Source organism: Primulina eburnea, chromosome 3 (assembly GCF_022965805.1).
Source record: "Primulina eburnea isolate SZY01 chromosome 3, ASM2296580v1, whole genome shotgun sequence".
Lineage (NCBI taxonomy): Eukaryota > Viridiplantae > Streptophyta > Magnoliopsida > Lamiales > Gesneriaceae > Primulina > Primulina eburnea.
The window spans coordinates 52,899,342-52,923,839 of record NC_133103.1 but is presented as its reverse complement, the minus strand read 5'-3'; the positions used below and the strand labels follow the sequence as shown (position 1 = coordinate 52,923,839).

General features: G+C 36.5%; 2 protein-coding genes across 2 annotated transcripts; both read left to right on the top strand.

Moving 5' to 3' along the window:
- Nucleotides 1-4,845: 4,845 nt before the first annotated feature.
- Nucleotides 4,846-8,197, top strand: LOC140827479 (uncharacterized). The gene is made up of 3 exons (XM_073190154.1): nucleotides 4,846-6,681; nucleotides 6,748-8,063; nucleotides 8,152-8,197. The coding sequence occupies exons 1-3, from the start codon at nucleotides 4,846-4,848 to the stop codon at nucleotides 8,195-8,197; spliced, it is 3,198 nt and encodes a 1,065-aa protein (XP_073046255.1).
- A 7,981-nt stretch (nucleotides 8,198-16,178) lies between these two features.
- Nucleotides 16,179-23,577, top strand: LOC140827929 (DUF21 domain-containing protein At4g14240-like). Its single transcript, XM_073190888.1, has 13 exons — nucleotides 16,179-16,583; nucleotides 17,173-17,249; nucleotides 19,854-19,937; nucleotides 20,072-20,185; nucleotides 20,398-20,481; nucleotides 20,611-20,682; nucleotides 20,935-21,002; nucleotides 21,595-21,682; nucleotides 21,758-21,831; nucleotides 22,200-22,551; nucleotides 22,626-22,672; nucleotides 22,753-22,834; nucleotides 23,276-23,577. Exons 1-13 carry the CDS (start codon nucleotides 16,334-16,336, stop codon nucleotides 23,351-23,353), a joined length of 1,470 nt encoding a protein of 489 aa, XP_073046989.1. The 5' UTR covers nucleotides 16,179-16,333; the 3' UTR covers nucleotides 23,354-23,577.
- The last annotated feature ends 921 nt before the right edge of the window (nucleotides 23,578-24,498 follow it).

Here is a 24,498-nt window from a genome sequence, read left to right as displayed (position 1 = left end):
ATAATATTATTTTACACCATATATTACAATCCTACCAAAATCATTTTCTTTATCATTTACGTACTAATCATTAGTTTATCCTATCATTCCAACCAAACGCAGCCTTACAGTACTATACACTTTCCTAACGTGGTTTACTCGCGGGCTGACATGGTTTGCTTGTTATGACTTTATGTCTGGAGGTTTAGCCAATAAAAAAAAAATAATGTTTTATTACATTGTGCCACAATCGCATGAATATGGTCTATGAGCAAGAAATATACTTCTTTCAAGTATATTTATACGTACCTTTTTTACGAGTGTATTTATTTTATCCCACCAAAAAAAAAAAAAAATTGTTCTTATTTAATATTAAATGACGTACATGGTCAAATACCAAGCTTGTTGCTGGCATATATAGATTGGAAATCATGAATTCTTGTTTCCAAACTCCTTCTAAAAGAAAAGGAAAAGAAATTGGATTTAAAATTTTGTCACTACAAAAAAAAAAAAACCGTCGCTAACATAGCGTTTTTTTGTAGTGTGTCATGTGAGTCATGATATTTAAAATAGTTGATAATTGTTACTTATCAGTTAATTCAAATAAAAGTCAGTTATTTAGCTAAAAATAAAGAAAATAAGAAAGTGAAGTTGCGATTGGATTTGTGGGTTTTATGATCTTTGTGTAGATGATAAATTTCACAATCTCGTATAATATTTAAATATTTTTTCTGACTAAATGGGATCATATGCATGTCCTTTCACCTAAATTTGATTTGGTCAACGATTTAGCAGTTTGTATATAATCTGCTGTGGATAGATATCACATTCATTGACTTTTCCAACGTCTGTATGAAATTGGTTATTTTTTAAAAATATGATAAAAATTTATTTATGAAATTTTCTGATGTTTACATTGACTCAATCTCTTATATTACATTTGTAGTATATTATTATTTGAATCGTGGTGAATTTTTTTAAAATACCAACAATATTGCTTTAAAATATAAAAATACTTCATTTTCATTTAATAAAAATATCATAAAAATCTATTTTATTAAATTTATGTATTTCTTTTATCACTATCATATCCATTTTCTTAAATTTTAAAACTAACTAAAATATTTTATCTATTGTACGTATATATCTATGTGAACATCAATGATATGACATTCATCTATTTGTCATTACAGGTCACCTCTTATGTGACTTTCCCAAACTGCTTTTCATTGCTAGACAGTTTCGACATGCAACCCCACCAAAGAACAATATTTTGCCTTTGAAGTCAATGCTAAAGTACTCGAAAAGGTTATGGATGCCATCATTAATTCCTATCCATCCATTGTTTGAGACCACTTTCATGTATAACTTCATTTGTAGTGCATCTAAGACCCCTCGTCGCTCGGGCTCTCTACCCAAAGACCCTGCTTGCATTTAGCTTAAACAACTCTTTATTTGCGTACGTACGTGTTGGGTCGATATCTTTGATTCATTCCTTTGGGCAGATAAAATCTGTTTCAGGAGGAATGGAACCAGCAGCAGCGGGAGGCTTGTAGACAGAAAGAAGTGGTTTCACGCTGGAAATCGTTAACATCTATACAAACTTATATGTATCACTCTTTTTCTATTTCCTCCACTAAGGAGGAATCCATCACTCTATGATTGCGGTTTAGGATCCGATTTTTGGGACTGGAAATTGTATTCGACCCGGTTACTTGGTATTTTTTAAAAAAATCATTGAACTATTTTTAATTAACGTATATGAAATCGCAACTTGACATATTTTGATATCAAATGGTTAAAATTGATAAATAGCCATAATTTAACTAAATTTGGAATTCGGGATTTCTAAGCAAAAAAAAAAAAAAAAAAAGAAAGCTAAAATATTGGTTACATTAATCAACTTTTTAGGTATATTTGAGCTAGCTAGATTATTATTATATTGTGTTAGACACCAAAATAGAATATATAGGAGATGATACGTGTACAAAAAGTTAGTCCACTTACGCATGCAACCTGCAGCTTAGTCATAATTAATTAGTGAGTTGGCATTGATATAAATAACTTCTTTTTCCTTCTTCGCATGTTCTTGAACATTCATTCTAAGATTCCTTGGATTTCAATATCATTTGTCCTAAATTGCATAAATCGCCCTATCCACTTAATCAAGCTTCACGATAATAGGTTGTTAAATTCTCTCTACTCTATAAGTCTTGGCTTCTCACAATAACTTATTGATTTAATGAACAAAGACAAGAAATTTGGTATATGATATATACCAGGGAGTTCTTACGCCAAGCCCAATTGGTCTGGCTTTAGATTAAGTTAGCAAAGCATGACTCTTTGAAGGGTCGGCTCAACTTGTGAAGACCATGCACCAGCCGAAATCACTCCATGCACCAGCCGAAATCACTCCAGCCGAAATCAAGCCATCGGCGTCATTCATGGAGCCATCAACGCGGCGTCATTCAGGGAGCGACTGGAGCCTACCTTGTAGAAGGTTTTCTTGTGCCTATATAAAGGAGGGCTCCTCATTCGAATTGGCATCCACTCTCGAAATCCTCTCTAGCAACGCTGTAGTCTCGAAGCTCTTCGCCCTCTAGAAGCTCTGTCGCAATCTCGCCGTTCGTGTTTACGTTTCTTTGAGCAATCGAAATACGGTAAGTGGTTTTTGCTACTATTTCAATTGGCATAATATTTTCGAAATATATTATTCGAAATAAGTGGGTTCTTGACTACTATTTTCGAAATAGCTATGACTTTGAAAATTATATCGGCATGATATATTCGTTCTACGTCGTATGTAACCTTTCTTGGAAATTTCGTTCATTGAAAGTATGTTGAGTATTTGTTAAGCACTGTAATGATTCGACTTAGAAATGGTAAAGGAAATTCCGAACTTTGAAATCTTTGTTTAGGCCCTGATGCGGTGGGTTATAATAACCGTTCCTTTGGCCTCACCCCTTAGAGGAGTAACATATAGGGGACTGATCAGTTAAAAACCATCGAAAATGAGATGATTTCAGTGCTGTATCCGTTTTCTTTTATTTCGACATACTAAATATTGACATTGTGATAATTCGTTTATATGTATAACCTCGATATTTTTCGTGCACGATTGGCCCCCATTTACTGAGTATTTCCCCCCAAAATACTCACCCCTTACCTCCCCTCCCAGATAAGAATGAGAAGCAAATTGAGGATGAGGAGCAAGAATACTTTTGGGGATGGTGAAGAGCAGTCTATTTCGTGATCGATTGATTATTCAGTCTTATGATTTCAGTATTATGTATTTACGATTTCAGTATTATGTATTTACGCTTCCGCATTTTATTTCTATCGCATTGTAAAGACGATCATTGGCTATGAAAAAGACTGGTTATTTTGATCTACTACGAGGCTTGTTGTTTTGCAATTATGTGATTGCGAGATAACGCCGGTGTCGACTAACCCCGGTCTCGGGACGTGACATTTAAGTGGTATCAGAGCAGCCAGATTCATAATCCGGTTGGGAAAGGAAAATGTTCAAAAAAAATTTTCGGTGGAATTTTATAAATCGGCCAATGCTATCCCCTCCGAAACGGCCCAACGATCAAGACTGGAATTTTATAAATCGGCCAATGCCATCGGGAGCCCCGGCGAAAAATCGCGAAATTCCTTCGTTTAGGCCTCCGAAACCTCGATTTTGCCGTTTTAGGAAGGTTTCGTAACTCCTATAACTTTTCGTAGGAAACTCCGAATTTGATTCCGTCAACTGTTCTGGAATCCTCTCGACATATGCTTCGAACCCATATGTCTATCTCGAAACTTTCCATTTTTGGAAATTTTCGAAAAGTTTTCTTTATTTTCCGTTACTTGACTCTATACGACTCTGACATTTTTATTCTGGCCTATTTTTGATATTCTGAGCATTTCTCTTCTTTTTCCAGGAAATGGCTCGCACACGTTTGACTGCCCGTAAGAGTGTAGCTTCGATTACCCATAGAGAGACGTTCCAACTAGACAGTCCCCGACCTCGCCCGCGCGCCCAGTCCCTTCTACGTTTAGATGAGTTGGCTCCAGCACTCCACGATAGGACGGTTAGGAGGCTGAGAGCTAGCAATCTGCAGAGGAGGAAGCAATTGGAGGATCTGACTGCCAAGCTATTGGCAACAGAAAAGAGGATCGATCAGGTATATGAGATGTTCCAACTCGTTAATGAAGATAACGGCGAACTGCGAGAGTCGTTACAACTGACGAGGGGCCAAACCAAACGAACTATGGACGAATTGGACCGACGTACCGTAGAATTGGCTGAAGCTCGTCACGCACGGGTGAGAGATAAGGAAAGAATGGAAGAATCGTGGAAGGTGGTCATGCAATTATCAGAAAATAACCAAAGGCTATCAAGGGAGATAGACGAAAGGAGGGCAAGGGAGAAGGCACTCATCCAGAAGGATCAAGCAAACTGCGCGCGTGCAAAGAATGAGTTGGACGACGCGATAGGGAAGATTCTGACTCATAGGGAACAGATTGCTGAATTAGAATCGGAGAATCAAAGTCTGCAGATGCAGCTGGCAGAGTTTTTAGACCCGGAGATGCCGGAGGAGGATTCTGAGGAGGAAGAAGCCCCACCTGACGTAGCTGTGGGGAATGGAGAGATATCAGATTAGGATATTTTAGTGAACCCTTTTTTTTAGTTTATTTCCGTTGTCGCCATTTTCCATTCCAATAAATTCTCATTCAGTTGTTTATGTTTATTTGAGAAATCAATAAAAGTTGTTATTTCGATTACTTGTTGGCATCAATTTATTTTCGCACAAATTATTCAATGCATTCTATCAAATTGTGCAACAAATATCTTAGAAACTTGTACGCTTGTAGGAAATGGCCGGAAGACCTCCACGAGCCAATCGCAACCCACGGTACGCCAACAACCACAATGACAATAATGAGAATCCGAATCCTGACGGAAATCCACCGCCACCACCTCCCAGAATGGGCCTGAGCCAAGCAGATTTGATGGCTATAGCCACCATAGTGGCAACAACTATCCAGGGCTTGGGAAACCCCAATGGTAACGGTAATCAGCAGCCTCAACCACCACCGGCACAGAATGGAATCAAGTACCATTACGAGTCCCTTCGTAAGAACCGTTGCCCAGTGTTCAAGGGAGACGCCGACCCTGAAAGTAGCCAGAACTGGTTGAAAAGTGTGGAAACCCAGCTGCGATTATTAGAGATACCCGAGGCACTCAAAGTAGATGTAATAACACCATTCCTGGAAGATAAGGCGAGCAAGTGGTGGGAAACAGTCTCACCTACCCTGACAGCCGCCGGAGCAATCACTTGGCGACAATTCATAGATGTCTTTCTCAAACAATATTTCCCAGCAGAAGTCAGACTACAGAAATTGAGTGAGTTTGAGAACTTCTCGCAAACTCCAGACATGTCAGTGGTAGATTACACCTCCCGATTCAATGACCTTGGAACTTATGCCCCGACAATCATGGCAGATGGGGTTCTGAAAATGCACAGATACAAAAAGGGATTGAGCAGCCGTATTCAGTCATCCTTAGCAGTTTACCAACCTACGAGCTTTGCGGATTTGATGGGAGCAGCAATAAGAGCTGAGACAGACATCAAGCGTCGGGAGGACGAGAACAGGAATAAACGGCCTCTTACTGGACAGCCATCTCAAGGGAAGCCACCATTCAAGAGACCAAATCAGTCCAACGGGTCATTCAAAGGTACCTCGTCCCACTCAACTTACCAAGAACCAAAGATGTGTCCCAAATGTAATAACCGTCATTCTGGAGAATGCCATAGACAGACAGGAGCATGTTTCAATTGTGGGAAATTAGGGCATCGAATCGCTAATTGTCCCGAGCCATTGAAGAGAGGCACCAAGCCTAATGCTGACGCTAACCCCAACAAGCCAAGGGAAAATAAGCCCAACGCTCGTGTGTTTGCAATAACCCAAGAAGAAGCAGATGATGCAAATGATGTCGTGGCAGGTACTATTTTTGTCAATGAAATGCCAGCTTATGTGTTGTTTGACAGTGGTGCTACTCATTCATTCATATCTAAAAGATTCACTAAGAAACTAGGGCTTACACCTGAATTACTAGTTGAACCATTTAGAGTAGCGACTCCTACTAGTAAGACAGTCGAAACACATAGAGTGCACCGAAAGTGTAAAATTTGTATCCATGAGCAACTATTCCAGACAGAATTGATACAACTAAACATGGTTGAGTTTGACGTCATCTTAGGAATGGATTGGTTAGCAAGAAATAACGCGATGGTCGATTGCAAGGGAAAGAGTGTCAGACTCCGAACCCCGGACCAAAGAGAGGTCGTGTATCATGGCAAATCCAAGGAACGGAAGTCACTTCTTTCCGCATCCCAAGCATGGAAAGCCGTGAAATCCGGAGCAGATATCTATCTAGCAATGATTAACGTAGTGAAGGAGGAGATTGAACTTAAACCAGGGGATATCCCTATCGTACGAGAATTCCCAGACGTCTTTCCGGAAGAACTACCAGGGACAATCCCGGATCGTGAAATTGAGTTTGAAATCAACTTAGTGCCCGAAGCAGCACCCATCTCCAAGGCACCATACAGAATGGCACCAGCTGAACTTAAAGAGCTAAAAGAACAACTTCAAGAATTGCTAGACAAAAGGCAGATTCGACCAAGTGCGTCTCCATGGGGAGCTCCAGTACTTTTTGTCAAGAAGAAATATGGGAGCATGAGACTGTGCATTGACTATAGGGAATTGAATAAGATCACTATCAAGAACAAGTACCCTCTTCCGAGAATAGACGACCTGTTTGATCAGCTTAAGGGAGCCACAGTATTTTCCAAATTGGATTTGAGAACGGGCTACCACCAATTGAAGGTCAGGGCTGAAGACATCCCAAAGACTGCCTTTCGGACAAGGTATGGACACTGCGAATTCACAGTGATGTCTTTTGGTCTGACGAACGCACCAGCAGCCTTTATGGACCTAATGAACAGAGTATTCAAGCCGTTCCTGGACCGGTTCATAGTGGTATTCATCGATGACATCCTTGTCTACTCTCCTAGCAAAGAAGATCACGAAGAGCATCTCCGCCTCACCCTACAAACTTTAAGGGAGAAAGAACTCTATGCCAAGTTCAAGAAATGCGAATTCTGGCTAAGCAGTGTGTCTTTTTTAGGGCATGTGATATCGGAAGCAGGAGTATCAGTAGATCCAAAGAAAGTGGAGTCAATTCTAGATTGGCCGAAACCGAGAAACGCCACAGACATTAGGAGTTTTCTTGGATTGGCAGGCTATTACAGGAAATTCGTTGAAGGATTCTCTTCCATAGCCATACCATTAACAAGGCTTACTCAAAAGAATTCTAAATTCATTTGGGATGACAACTGCGAGAAAAGTTTTCAGACATTGAAAGAAAAGCTCGCGTCTACACCAGTGTTAGTCTTGCCCACGGAAGATAAGGATTTCACCATCTACAGTGACGCATCGAAGGAAGGGTTGGGATGTGTACTCATGCAAGAAGGAAGAGTGATTGCCTATGCATCAATGCAGTTGAAGCCGCATGAACGAAATTATCCCACTCATGACCTCGAACTGGCAGCAGTCGTCTTTGCTTTGAAGATATGGAGACATTATCTCTATGGCTCCAAGTGCGAAATCTTCACAGACCACCAGAGCCTCAAATACTTGTTCACCCAAAAGGAATTGAATATGAGGCAAAGACGATGGATTGAGCTGTTGAAGGATTATGACTTGACTATAAGCTACCATCCAGGCAAGGCAAACAAAGTAGCTGATGCTTTGAGTCGGGGGAATATGGGTAAGGTTACCTTAGCTGCACTCTCCGCTCAACCATGTCTGCGAGAAATCGTCAAGTTGAACCAGGATCGAGACCCAGTTCTAGTAAAACTTAAGGAACAAGCTAAGGAAGCAAAGTCTCAAGATACTCAGATCGACGACAAAGGAGTCCTTTGGATGAAAGGACGATTGTGCGTACGAGACGTGGATAACCTTCGAAAAGAAGTAATGTCAGAAGCACATAAGTCGAATTTTTCAGTTCATCCTGGCAGTACCAAGATGTACCAAGACTTAAAGAATAATTTCTGGTGGAGTGGAATAAAAAAAGATGTTGCGATATTTGTTTCCAAATGTCTTGTGTGCCAACAGGTCAAAGCTGAGCACCAAAGGCCTGGGGGACTTCTTCAACCTCTAGAAATTCCAGAATGGAAATGGGAACACATCTCCATGGACTTTGTGGTTGGGCTACCAAAGTCTAGACAAAGCCATGATGGCATCTGGGTAATCGTAGACAGACTCACCAAATCTGCGCACTTCTTACCAGTCCGCATGAACTATAATTTGGACAAGCTAGCCACGTTGTACATGAATAATATCGTACGATTACATGGAGTCCCAGTCAACATATTGTCAGACAGAGACCCGAGGTTTGTATCTCGTTTTTGGAAAAGTTTTCAACAAGCCATGGGAACTAAGGTCACCCTCAGTACGGCCTACCACCCTCAGACCGATGGTCAAACAGAGAGGACAATTCAAACTTTAGAAGACATGCTGAGAGCATGTGCCCTAGACTTTAGCGGTAATTGGAGTGAACATCTGCCTCTGATTGAGTTTGCTTACAATAACAGTTTTCACAGCAGCATCGGAATGGCGCCGTATGAAGCTCTGTATGGGCGAAAATGTCGGTCACCACTATATTGGGATGAAGTAGTAGAAAAGGCCATCACTGGACCCGAATTGATCCAAGAAACAGTGGATAAAATCGCTATAATCAAGGAGAGGCTCAAAGTTGCCCAAGATCGACAGAAAAGTTGGGCTGACTTGAAAAGAAGACCAGTGGAATTCATAGCGGGAGACAAAGCATACTTGAAAGTATCACCAATGAAAGGTGTGGTTCGATTCAACAAACCCGGGAAACTGAACCCTAGATATGTTGGACCTTTTGAAATTCTAGGGAAAGTGGGGACACTTGCATACAGATTGGCACTCCCACCGAGTATGTCTAGAATCCATAATGTTTTCCATGTGTCACAACTAAGAAGATATGTTTCGGATCCAAGCCACATCCTCGAAGCTGAACCACTCTTAATCGAGGGAGACTTGAATGAAGGCCTTACTTATAAGGAAGTCCCGATCAGAATTGTGGATGCCAAGGACCAAGTGCTAAGACAACGAACGATCCCATACGTCAAAGTACAATGGTCCAATCACACCGAAAGAGAAGCCACTTGGGAACTCGAAGAGAAAATGAGAAACCATTACCCTTACCTTTTCGAAGGACAAGAGGATCCAAGTTTCGAGGACGAAACTTACATTAACGAGGGGAGAATGTGAAGACCATGCACCAGCCGAAATCACTCCATGCACCAGCCGAAATCACTCCAGCCGAAATCAAGCCATCGGCGTCATTCATGGAGCCATCAACGCGGCGTCATTCAGGGAGCCATCAACGCGGCGTCATTCAGGGAGCGACTGGAGCCTACCTTGTAGAAGGTTTTCTTGTGCCTATATAAAGGAGGGCTCCTCATTCGAATTGGCATCCACTCTCGAAATCCTCTCTAGCAACGCTGTAGTCTCGAAGCTCTTCGCCCTCTAGAAGCTCTGTCGCAATCTCGCCGTTCGTGTTTACGTTTCTTTGAGCAATCGAAATACGGTAAGTGGTTTTTGCTACTATTTCAATTGGCATAATATTTTCGAAATATATTATTCGAAATAAGTGGGTTCTTGACTACTATTTTCGAAATAGCTATGACTTTGAAAATTATATCGGCATGATATATTCGTTCTACGTCGTATGTAACCTTTCTTGGAAATTTCGTTCATTGAAAGTATGTTGAGTATTTGTTAAGCACTGTAATGATTCGACTTAGAAATGGTAAAGGAAATTCCGAACTTTGAAATCTTTGTTTAGGCCCTGATGCGGTGGGTTATAATAACCGTTCCTTTGGCCTCACCCCTTAGAGGAGTAACATATAGGGGACTGATCAGTTAAAAACCATCGAAAATGAGATGATTTCAGTGCTGTATCCGTTTTCTTTTATTTCGACATACTAAATATTGACATTGTGATAATTCGTTTATATGTATAACCTCGATATTTTTCGTGCACGATTGGCCCCCATTTACTGAGTATTTCCCCCCAAAATACTCACCCCTTACCTCCCCTCCCAGATAAGAATGAGAAGCAAATTGAGGATGAGGAGCAAGAATACTTTTGGGGATGGTGAAGAGCAGTCTATTTCGTGATCGATTGATTATTCAGTCTTATGATTTCAGTATTATGTATTTACGATTTCAGTATTATGTATTTACGCTTCCGCATTTTATTTCTATCGCATTGTAAAGACGATCATTGGCTATGAAAAAGACTGGTTATTTTGATCTACTACGAGGCTTGTTGTTTTGCAATTATGTGATTGCGAGATAACGCCGGTGTCGACTAACCCCGGTCTCGGGACGTGACACAACTGATATGATAGCAGTAAGGTACGTACTTGGATCACATATGGTAATAATGCGAAATGTAAGACACTGGTTATGGGTAAAATAATCATGGGTAATAATGATATTATGCTCGTTGAAAACTTATGTTATAATCTAATCAGTATCAGTCATCTTTGTGATAATGGTTTCATAAGAGAAACTATTTGATTTAAGATTCTGATAATCGAACTTTGTTGAAAGGAATTATAAATATTAATACCTATAAGCTTGATTGGAATAGTAGCCTCCTGTTTTGTAGTAGTTAATCAGTATAAGGTGGTTACAAAATAAACTATTGAATCATATTAATTTTAGATCAAATAGCAATCTGTGTAAATTGAATTTATTGGTAGGATAATGTGATGTGAAATTTGTTAAGAATAATGTATGTTCAACATGTCATTTAGACATATAGATCGGATCTAGTTTTTAAAAATATTGGTAGCAAACTGATATATAGATGCTTAGAACTATTGTACACATATTTTTTTGGACCTATGCTTGTAATGAGCATAGCAGAAATGAAATATACTCTGATAATTTTTTATGAATTTTCTAGATTCACATGGTTATATTCTTGAGTGATAAAGACTATACATGTGCCCAACTAATTAAGTTTCTTAGACAAATCCGGAATGAAAAATCAATTTCAATAATCAAAACTAGAAGTAATCGTGGTATTGAATTCACCAATAAAGTTCTTGAATCTTATTTATCAGAACAAAGAACTAATCACGAGTACCCAATTACCGAAACTTATAATCAATATGGAATCGTTGAACGAATAAATAGGACCATGAAGGAAATTGCTCGCACTATGATTGCTGATCCAAGAATTTTACAAAGATTTTGGGTAAAACCAATCAACACCGCATGTTATACTCATAATCGCACAATGATCAACAAGAAGGCTAGTAAAACACCATGTGAAATATGGAATGAGAGTAAGCCTAATATATCTTAAATTCATCTATTTGGATGGAAATATTATATTCATAATATAAGTAAAAATCATTTATCTGCATTTGATGATAAGTCAGATATTCGTATATTTCTTGAATACTCTGCTGTCAATAAAGATTTTCACGTATTTAATAAGAAAACTTTGAATGTTGAAGAAATTGTTAATGTTGTATTCTATGAAACTGAATTGATTGATGATCAAATTAACCTAGTTGATCTAAGTAATCAAATGAAAGACATCGATATGTTCATATTCTATCAGATTCGGATGAAGGAAAAAGCAAAAATTCACAATTTTTTTCACACTATAAAGTCATTATACTTGATAAGTATTATATATGAGATTAGCTAATGCTCTTCAGATATATCAAATAAAAATTATCTTGACTTTATGTTTGTGATGCGAACACGGATGAGCAAGCCCTAAGGAAAGCACGGGATCCCTTAGAGTTGCCAGAGGGACCAATCACGAGGGGACTACTGAAGAGGTTTAAGAGGCATTGCATGGACTTATGAGCAATAAAGAAGGACTTACAAACAAGGTGCAGAGTGCTGAAAGGTTTGTGATGCATGGGAGTAAGTTTGGAAGTCATAGGAACATCATTCAAGTGATGAACGAAGAAAATGGCCAGAATGCTCCGCACCCGAGCGGTAAAAAACTACCGCCCGAGCGCCAGACGTACTTCCCAAGAGGTGATTTCCAGAACACTCGGCACCCGAGCGGTCAAATTCTACCGTCCGAGCGCGAATAGTCCAGAACCCTCGGCGCTCGAGCGGTCAAATTCTACCACCCGAGCGTGAGTCATTTTCGAGACATTATTTGTTTCCTTGATTAGAGTCCTAATTACTTTGGCAACTAGATATTGTTATCTTTTGAGTATGTAAACATGATATGGACGAAAATTTACACACAATTCAGATTATTATTGATATTGTATCAAAGTTTTAGAGTTTTGTCTCAAAAGATTCAAAGTTTTGCTTTGTTCTTCAAATCAAACTTATCAACGTTTTAACTTTGTGGCGTTTGTTGATCGTTCTTGCGCGGATTGTGGCTCGTTCTTTGAAGGTTCGTCAAATTTCGGTTGTTTCTTTGTGATTATTTGTTGCTAAACTTGTCATAGTTTAGAGGTGAAAATCACGTATTGCTTGAATCAAAAGATCGGGACAACACGAATTTATAGTTCGTTATTAGATTGAGGACGCGATTCATATTTAATCGTGTTTGCTTTTTATTCGTATGTGGATTCATATCAGTTTGTCTATATCGATAATATTTTAATAACATCTAAAAATATAGATGAACATATTAAACATTTAGATATTTTCTCAAAGGTTTGTAAACAGGAAAGACTAGTCCTACATGGAAATAAGGCAGTCATCTATACAAAGAAAATTGAATTCATTGGAGTAGAAACCGACGAGCCAGAAATAATCTGCTAGAGCACATTGTAGAAAAAATGCATAATTTTTCAGATAAACTCGAAGAAAAAAGACAACTTTAAAGTTTCTTAAGAGTTGTCAACTCTGAAAAATGTTCATTAAAAATATAGCAAAACACATAAAGGTTTTTAGTCAATTACTCAAAAAAGATACAAGATTCCTATGGATAGAATAACAAACGCATTGACTTATCCAACTAAAAAAGATTTACAAAAATCTTCCAAAAATAGCTAGTTCTCGAGATAAAGATAATCTGATATTATACACAGATGTCAATAATCATTGGTAGACAACAGTTCTTACAAATCTCACACTAGAAAGGGAACAATCATACAAATATTGCAGTGAGTTATTATCAAATACAGAAGTCATATGATGACACATCAACAAAAATTAATACTGTACAGTAAAAAAGCCTTTTGAAAAATTACCATGATTTACTGGACAATAAATTCACTTGAAATTTGATAATATACATGTTAAAGTTTATTGAAAATAGAATTAAACCTAAACCTGATTAGACTAGATTATTAAAATGACAAGATTTATGTCAAAACTACGATTTTGATATTCTTGTCATTAAATCTCATGAAAATATTCTTGCAAATTTTCTAACAAGAGATAGATAGCACTGATGTGGATGTCATCATGAAAATACAATTCCTTTAAATGATTCAAAATGAGTTCAACAAGCTTGCCCTAAATGCATAAGTTGCAGGTAGTTTACGACAAGTTGATAAGAGCATTATCTCTGATCGTATCACAAGTTGTTTACAAATTTATACTGAGTTATCATCTGTATTGCAAAAACCTATCATCCATGCTATTGACATAACACTGGCTTCTCAAAAAGAGATTTTTCGAGAACAAGAGTTTAAACATGGAGCATGGGATTCATTTAAGTCTAGTACGAGTGTTGAGTCAGGATCATATTTATATGAGTCGTCCAAGTAAAAATCGAAATTTCGAATTCTTATCTCGAGTCATTAATTCAACTTTTCACCTCGTGGTTGAAGATGAATATATCAACCTCATACCTTAAACTGACAAGGGAAATCTAAAGTGGATACTAATGAGTTTCCAGTTTTTCCATTTCAGATATACCAACACAACCGAGAGAAATTAAACAATATATGAATCAACCCTGCCACAAGTCGGGTTGCCATAGCAGAAAAACTTCAAAGGATGTGGATGAAACCAAATCCATATCCTAAGGAAGTAAAGACATGATATGATTTTGGGACTCTTGCCTCAATCTATACCACATCGCCTAGCTTCTCAGAGATATTTGCATTACTAAAATGGATCCAGGAAGATGTTAAAGAAATATGAGCAAATAATGACTATTTGTCAATATGGGACATTCTAGAACTATACTTCTTTAGTGCATCACCAGAATCAGTTGAGAAAAGATCGCATGAGGGTTTTTCATTTCATCAAGCTCTCATTTCATCAAGCTCAGGAGGCCATATATTAATATTTATAAATTTATCAAAGATCCTCCAGAAAATGAAACACCTCTTTGTTTTTTGACTTATTGAAAATGACACAGCCACCATAAAAGCATGTGGCTTATGGTTATGTCTCACAGAGATGGACAATGTCAATTTTTTCATTTAAAATTTATGAAAATTTAGTTAAAATATCTTTCTTGTTAAATATAATGACAGTAAAAACTACATGATTTGTAGAAAAAATATTTGAAAGAAAAGAAATCTTATATAGAATAGCAAGCTACCAAGAAGTAAAAAAACTCGTCGCAGATTTTGTAATATGACTTATGTTAGAAGATGATCAAAAGGATTTTACCCATAATTTCCAAACCAGAAAAAACCGGAGTTCTGGAAAGGTTTTCGGCTAAGTTCTAGCCGGAAGCATATTTCAAAGACAATTCCAGGTGATGAAAGACCACAAAAGTCACATTTTCCTCGGGGACCATGAAAAAATAAAAGATTTTCCTATAAAATTAAATAAGATATGCGATCCAACCACTCAATCAGTAAAAGAGATGACCACTCAACTACTACCAAGAAGTAATAACAAAAAAAGGGGTCACTTCACAAATAGATGTCATCAATAAATCACAACAACATGCATGCAATAAAGAAAAGTTATCATTGAAGTATGAGTTCGGATTTCAAATCCGCTAAAGACCTCTATATATATATATATATATATATATATATATATATATATATATATATATATATATATATATATATATATATCAAGACAGAAGAAAGTTGAAAGCATCGAGCATCATCTTCAATTTTCTCTCAATAAGATTTGAAATAATTCATTTCAGTTTATGCGTATTATATTTCCAGCTACAATAAGTAGTTAAATAAGTTATCTCATCGTTTATAGAAGGTTACTAATTTAATATGAGTGAATAAATTCACTTGGCTTTTGCTCATCCCATATATTATTTTCAAAATAAATTTATTCACTATGTATCTTTAGGTATGAAAGGAAACAATGTTGTGCTAGATGTTGCTGAAAGAATCTCGATATGGACCATCACTTGTGATTGCGTGGTTAGCCTGTGAAGATTAGTCTTTAAAACTCAATGGATAAGACTCTACGACATTTGTCAAAACTTATACAAAATTTAATTTATTTTACGAATGCATGATGAACCATATAAACAAAATTAATTGCAAAAGATTAAATAAAATAATAAAAGTAAATAAATATAGAATCAAGGGTAAAATGGGATGTTGAGCTAAATTGGGTTAAAATCTAAGGTAAAAATTTGTGTGAGACGGTCTCACGAGTTGTATTTGTCAGTCATGTCTCTTATTTGGGTCACCCATAAAAAATTATTACTTTTCATGCTAAGAGTATTACTTTTTATTGTGAATATGAGTAGGGTTGACCCGTCTCACGGATTATGATCCGTGAAACGGTCTCACATGAGACTCACTCAAAATCTAAACAAAATGGACTAAACAACATGAATGAAGAAAATAATATTAATTACTCAAACAAGTCCTATTTACAAAAATTATTAAAAAATAAGTACACTAAACACCGTGTATGAAAAAAATTATATATTTCTGAAAAACAAAACATTCGATTCATCTATTTTTTTTTAAAAAAAATCGATGATAAATTATATATCAAACTATTTAAATGATTTAAATAATATATTGATGATTTTTTTAATTAAAAATAGATTAATAGAATGTTTCGACTTGTGATTTTTTTTATACATTAGGTTTAAACGATGTTTTAATGAATTTATTTTTTGATAATTTTTGCGATTTAGACCAACGAGCTTGGGATTTCGTCCCACTTCAAAGATCACAATTCACAAACGGCAAGCCCAACTCTCTCTAGTCTCTTCCTCTCCATCTCTCGTCCTCACAAAGTGACGCAACGCAGAACACACACGGTGAAGCTCCACGGGAAGAGAGGGAGGGGAGCAATCTAGAAGGCGATCATGCACCTGGTGAATGCTGTGGCGCTGGCATCTGTGGCTATCAGGCATGGGGGGCTCCAAGATAGCGGCTTTTTGTACGCAGAGATTGAATTCGGAACTGTCTGGTGGTTCATGTACGCGGGGATCTCATGCGTGTTGGTTCTCTTCGCCGGTATCATGTCGGGATTAACTTTGGGTCTCATGTCATTGGGGCTGGTCGACCTCGAGATCCTTCAGAGGAGCGGCACTCCCTCTGAGAAGAAACAGGCTGGTCTGCCCGCTTTTCTTGCCCTGAATTCTATCCGTATTTTGTTTCTTTTGGTTGATTTTGTGTGTACTGTGATGGTTTATGAAATATGATTGGGGGATTTGATTGGAATTTGTCATGATTTTTGGAAAAGATGACATTTTTATTTTGTTTTTGTGTTTCCTGTGTCCGTCTTCAAATTACCTTTTTGCTTATACGATATGTTGTATTGACAACAGTTTGTATCACAAGCTGATCTCTCAATGAAAATAGGAGTTTGAATTTGATGCGTGATTTTCTGAAAAATGCAAGCTTAATCAATTACATACATTCAGTTGCCCCGTAGACTTAAATTGTGGCTTGGGCTGCTGATTTCCACGTGTGTTTTTCGTTTATGTTCAAGCATCAGTTGTGGTATTTTTTCTGGCTCAGCTGAAAAATGAGGATAAATGTCCATCCTGAATCTGGCGGTGCTTTAGAATATGCTTTATATATATTGCAGTTTTATGTTGGAAATCTATCACTTTTCTACTGCTCTGTCTTGAAATTTTTATGCTTGAAGTTGTCCTGTTATTTGTTCCTTTGATTTTGATGGTTAGTTTGTAATGTTCAGCTGCAATACTTCCAGTGGTTCAGAAGCAGCACCAACTTCTTGTGACATTGCTTTTATGTAATGCTGCTGCTATGGAGGTACCGATTATGACTTTAAAATTGTTTAATGAAATTTCTTGAATGTGGAATGTTGATATTGTGCGAGGAGCTGTACCTATTTTCTTGCTTCTTATTATTTGTCCATGTGCTTTATTGAAGCAAGTGATGCGTTTTAACTGAAATTAAACAGTTTAATTGGTGAAGTTGTAATGAACAAAAATCTGTAGTTTCCATGTGTTTTTGGCCATTCATAATGTTCAAATCTGAACAGATACAGAATATCAAGTAACTTAACAAATCAAGGTAGCGGTCGCCTAAGAAATCCCAGTGAATAGAGAGCAGCTAAAAATCGAATTTTGGAACTAGAACAGCATAAGGTAAGCATAATCATATAATACATGGCTATCTGACAAAAGTAAAGTGGAGCCCAAAAGAACTAGGCAATCCCTCTCATCTTTTAATGGTTACGATCCAAATCGAGATTCCCTTCTTGGTAGAACGAGTGAGTGAGGCTTGCTTGTTAAGCAAGGAGAGGTTAGTATGATCTAGCTAAATTGGCTATCGATCTCATCTTCTTTAGTAAAAGACCTTGCTCTATAAGTGGGCTTCCTGTTGGATCTTGTTATTTTACGACATCCATTTTATCTGCTTCTTGGACTGGGACAACTGATTGGAAATTTCTGCAAATTATTTGGGCAACTTGCTGGAAAAATCATTAAACTTAATTCATTTTGATATGCATGGCTGCAACCCATGCAAGATTATTTAGGTAAAGTAAAGTGCTAAACTTGAGGTACCTCTGCCTCACAAATGAGTTGTGTGGGCTTCGAAGTCTTAGAGGTACCTTTGCTTTATTTTTCTCGTAGCTGTCTTATCAACTGAGGGAGTATAGAATTTTAATCATTCAAAATATCCATCTACATATGTTTAAATATTTCCCTTTTGCTATTCGTGCCAAACCATTTCCACAGGCCTCTCAGTTATGCATTTGGCAATGAGTTTTTATGTGTTACAAGTATTATTACTGTAGCGCACTTACCCAAGCCACTACTAAACATACAGACTAATATTATGCATAATATATTTGATAAAACAATTAAACAGCGAAAGCAATACAATAATCTCAATATTAATTGTTAATACAACTAAATCGAAATCATAAATCAAATAAAACCTCGACTGGATTACCACCGAAAATCCAATTGCTCTAGCCATTGCCCTGGCCGTCCGAACCGTCCAACCTAAAACCTATCTCGTGGAATGGTGTGTCCAAAATGAAAACGAGGATGTGAGCGACAATTGCCAATACGAGAATGTACGAGTATACAACCTAATATGATGCATGTGAAATGCAGTATGCTCGGATACCAAGGATCAAGTCAAGAATCTTATATTCAGTCCAGAGGCTTCTGAGTGCGTAGTCTCTGATCTACCCTAGGCATGTTTTGGTTCCTATACTTATCATCAAGACTTGGACCTACAATGTCCAGGGTGATCAGAGCCTGCGGGTCTTGTCGCACACTGTATCTCTCGATACCCAACCATTCACAATACAGAACATGGCTGAGCGGCCCTAACAAATGAGGCATAGCTCAAAAGATATCAGGCCCAATATGATATGTCACGCATGATATGTCACGCATAATATGTCAAAACAGTATAACGCGTATTATACTACCGATAAATATGCAGCATATAAGTGTGTATACTACGATTGGATATCTCAGTCAGTACATCACGTACCTCGTTAAAACAATCTGACAGATTCGTCTGAACTAGAAATACCAGCATGTTGATCCTCAATTAATGAATTACTTAATAATGCTTAATTAACAACTCTTTAATCATTTTTTAATTAGTACTTCATTCAAAATAAGGATTCAGGTCATTACAATTACATTAGGCTCCTGCTTGCAATTTCATAACTTGCGGTTTAGGTTCAAATGGAAGGTGTACCATAACTAGAGCTTGGACACGAATTGGTTCCAAATCTTTATGTTCTAGTTTTGATTTGGTCAGATTTGCCTTGAAGTTATTCTTTTAGCTTTATTAAAAAAGTGGTACTGCTTGTGGGTTCATCAACATTTAAATTAATTAATTTAAATATTGAATAAATATCACAAATATTATGGATATTTAATTTTGTATCAGGGAAGAAAATAAGAGTGTTTGAATTTAATATATATAAATCAAGCAAGTCAAAATATATAGATCAAGTTATCGATGTATGCTCATGATTTTAACGCTTAAGATGAATTTGTCGTTCCTGTTAGTTCCTGTTTACTGTTTCTAGGAATTGGAATGAAACCACAAGTCTTGATTTTGGTTTTACTTTTGGCTCTGATTTTTCTGTTTCAATTTTTCAATGATGGCTCAGATATCTGCTCACAATTAAAAATGAACCGGCTTGGGGCCTAATTATACTATGTGTTACAGTTGATAGGGAAAATGTGCATGTGATTAAAAGAGAAGACTGTGAAAGGCGTGAAAGTTGTGTAAACTTTTGTTTGCTTGCAATATTCTTGAGCTAGTCTGGGGAATTTTTTTTTTATTTTATTTATTCAATTCAAGAGGTTTGTATGGGTTATCTTACCGAATTACATCGCTGATATTCTGCTTTCAAACCATTCTTGAATATTGCAGGCCCTTCCGATATACCTGGATAAGCTTTTCAATCAATATGTTGCTATTATATTGTCGGTGACTTTTGTTCTATTTTTTGGAGAGGTACACATGCATCTACTATGTTATGTATTTGATGTAATGTTATTCAGTGATACATTCTTTACTGAACTGACATATGCTAATTAAGTACCGAGACTCATATGATGATGAATTCTCTTGTTACTTGATGCTATCAGGTTATACCTCAAGCAATTTGCTCTAGGTATGGACTTGCTGTAGGTGCAAATTTTGTATATCTTGTGCGCTTTTTGATGATCATTTGCTACCCAATCTCTTACCCAATTGGAAAGGTAAATTTTATTTTACCTAAGCAAAATGTCTAAGTTTACTCTGGATTTAATTGTTTGACAATCAATTTTATTTGCATGATTCAAAATTTTTGGTGCTACAAATGCATGTTGATATATGGATATGGATTGCCTCTTGTGACATCATGCTTGAGACCTACTCATTAAAGATATATTTTGACTGTCATTTTTATTCATTATTTTCATTATCATAGATTCTAGATTGTGTACTGGGACATAATGAGGTGTTGTTTAGACGAGCTCAGCTGAAGGCTCTTGTTTCTATTCACGGTCGTGAGGTAATAAAAAGTCCAATATATCTATTATGCCTCTTTTTTTTCTAACTGTTCGTACCCGTTATTCTACTGAAATCTTCTATGCGCTGAATGTTTTCCTCGTTTGGGATAATGTTTGTTCTGTATCTTTAGGCCGGGAAAGGAGGGGATCTCACGCATGATGAGACAACGATTATTAGTGGAGCACTAGATTTAACAGAGAAGGTATGTCTGATGCTGATGCTGTATATGGCATACATTATAGGGACTCATCAAACATTTTCGATCTCAGCTAATAGAATCTTCAATAGCTTCCGTATTTGATTAACATTGGAAAATTTTATTAATGGTCTTTCATTAATAGTACCTTAATTTTCATCAGTCGTCATCATTACTTAACTTTTTAGTGTTTCTATAGTTTCTTGAAAGTGATGTTCTTTCTGTTTCTCTCTCTTCTTTTACATCATCTTCAAACAGACCGCTGAGGAGGCAATGACACCAATCGAGTCCACATTTTCTTTGGATGTCAATTCGAAGTTAGACTGGTAACAAATGGAAGTTCTATAATGTTTGAGTGAGAGTGGAAATTTCTTGTTAGGATCTAGTCTGGAAATTTCTCTATGTGCGCAAAGGCATGTATTAAGATGGTGCTGAGATGGCGAAACTGTTTAAAGAAGTGCTCTTTTTTAAAAATGCAATGAAAGGCCCATGTTGAGAAGCTAAAAAATATGATTCTATGGTTTCTGTTTTTTTTTAAAAAAACTAATTAATAAAGTTGAAACTTTATCTTTCACTATTAATGTAGACATAAAAGTCTCTTTTTTGAGGGAAAAAACTCTTAAGAAGGCTTTGCTTAATTAATTGTTCATAAGCTAAGTACTTCTGCATCCAAACTCGCAATGAGTGAAACCAGTCATTGACCATTTTGTCATTTTTCGTTGTCTTAAGCACAAATGTAAAACTATTCTCTTATTTTTTTGGAATATCTTAAATTTTGATTGTGGCATCTCATATACAAGTACCAATCTGAAAGATGTTGGTTCCAGCCAGTATGACAGCGGGCGGCTTTTATTTCACTCTTGTTTTATAATTCTTCTTTTAATCTGTATATTACACAAAATTTTCTTGTTACATCAGGGAAGCAATGGGTAAGATTCTGGCTCGTGGGCATAGTCGTGTTCCTGTCTATTCTGGGAACCCAAAAAATATAATTGGACTTTTACTGGTAAAATTTGTTAACATTGGTACATTTTTCTCATACTTTGTCTATATGATGTACTAGTAACTCTGTTATCATCAGGCTAAGAGTCTTCTTACAGTGAGAGCAGAAACGGAGACCCCAGTGAGTGCTGTTTCCATACGGAGAATCCCACGGTACAGTGGAGAACTTAACGGCATGATTAATGTTAGGAAGCAAATTATATCAAAAGATTTTTTGTAATCTCGATATTATTGCATCTTATCCCATGATATATTCTTCATTCCCAAAGTTCCTGCACAACTGCACAAGTTTTGCGTGTAAATTTGATCTGTGATGTTCAACTTAAAACACGATAATGCCTTGAATAAAATCTTGCACCATGTTGTATTCAATCCCAGAGACAGAGTCGGCGATCAGAGATCCATTAGCAGCAACATCATTTCATTTTATTCCATTATATGATTTCTCTGTACCTAACTATTGTTTATCCAACTGTTTGTTTACGATGGTTGAAGTATTTATTTACAGAGTTTCTTCTCAGTGTTCCAGCAGATATGCCACTATATGACATACTCAATGAGTTCCAAAAAGGTAGCAGTCATATGGCAGCTGTTGTCAAGAGCAAAAACAAAAAACCTCCTTCGATTGTGGAGAAGTCTGAAGAGAACGAACCCATGGATGGGGATTCAAATTTAACGGCCCCATTATTATCCAAGAAAGAAGAAAAGGTGGATAGTGTAGTGGTTGATATTGAGAAGGTCCCAAGGCATGGCTCGAAAAATAACCTTACGTATGACATGATCGTTGGTAAATTGCCTCCATCAGATGACTCTGAAGATGGTGAAGTTATTGGTATTATCACCTTGGAAGATGTATTTGAAGAACTCTTGCAGGTAAAGTAATAGCGCTAGATACACTATTCCCCTGTATTTTATACTTCTACTCATGGTTCTATTTGTTGATACAGGAGGAAATTGTTGATGAGACGGATGAATTTGTGGATGTGCACAAAAGGTGCTTGAAATTTGGAGGTTCTTGTTGCTATTTGTGATGATTATGGTTGAAAAACGATATAATGCTGCTTCATTTTGCAGGATACGAGTGGCAGCAGCTGCTGCAGCTTCATCAGTTGCTCGTGCACCATCTTTTCGACGGGTATCCGTCCAAAAAGGGCTTGTAAGTAAATAATCACAGAACTCCCTTCTCCTAGTTTTATCGATATGATTGGAAAATGCTCAGCATTCAGTGGAACTCATGGGACTTACTCACTCAGACGACTCGAGCTATTTTCGGTTTTTCGAAAATATTTTTCTTGAAAATATATTGAAAAACACGTAGTATATCCAGTTTTCTTTTCTGACCTTGACATTTTTATCACGAGTATCATTGTCATGTAAAAATTTATAATATAATAGTGTACCTGGTATCTAAACTTTAAAATATAATTTTATTAATTAGAATATAACATAATATAAAATATAATTTTATTAATTAGAATATAACATAATATAACATAATATAAAATATAATTTTATTAATTAGAATATAACATAATATCAAAATATTTCTGATCGTTGCTTATCAAAATTCATCTTATCCTTTCTCGCATCCTCTTAGGGAAGTCAAAGTAAGCTAGGACACCCTCTCCAGAAACCACCAGGTGAGGATGATGAAGTTCCAGCAAACAAGAGATGAAACCAGCTGCCGATACGGAAACCGAGACGTTCGTGTAGGTAACATAGTCATCAAGAAGCTCAGCGATGCTGCGTGGTCGTTTTTATGTATGGACCCTAAATTTTGCAATGCAATAAAATAGAACTTGAGGTTGTGAAAAGTGCGATGCCAAATGGTTCTTTAGTGTTGTTGAAGTTTGGTGCGACAATAAATATTTAATAAAAAATTTAATATGATTGGTGTGATCACTTGTATGATATTTGTCGTCAATTTAGGAATGATTGTTGAGATGTTCGTGAGACATATACACTTATTGTTATGATTTATAATGAATACATATAATTTGGAGGATATAAGCTGTACAATTAGTAATACTGTAGACTCTCGTTCAATTATAAAAGAGTAGGTCTCTTGTGAGACGGTATCACGAATCTTTATCTGTGAGACGGGTCAACTTTATCGATATTCACAATAAAAAGTAGTATAAAAAGTAATATTTTTTCATGAATGACTCAAATAAGAGATCTGTTTTACAAAATACGATCCGTAAGATCGTCTCACAAAGGTTTTTGTCATTACCAAAATTGTGAAATTTTCGATAATTTCTTATATGAGCAAAAGCCATCGGTTGTATTTAATTTTCTCATTGAAATTCTTCAAGTTAAGTTGGAAATTTAGAGTAAACAATTGTTGGTTTATTTTATTCATCGACTACGATTTGTATTTTTTGAGGTAATTATATTTTCAACTACGAAAACCAATTATTTTGATGAATTTGAATCATTTTTGGATAATTAAATGTTTCATTATCGTATATCATATTAGATATACTCAATACAGTAATATTTTTTCATGGATGACCCAAATAAGAGATCTGTCTCACAAAATACGACCCGTGAGACCGTCTCACACAAATTTTTGCCTTAATCAACAAGAGGTAGAAAAATCAAATTTAAGACAAATACTTTGTTTCATATCATATTATAACAAACGGGAGAATATTCAACATTCATAATTAATTAAAATTACTTATTTGATCTTATACAAAACCCCTCAATTTATTAATGAATCAAAAAATATTTTACATTATCTAATTAACACGCACATTCATCTTTACTCTAAGAAATGAAATATGAACAATATATGAAGCTAGTCTAGATCAACAA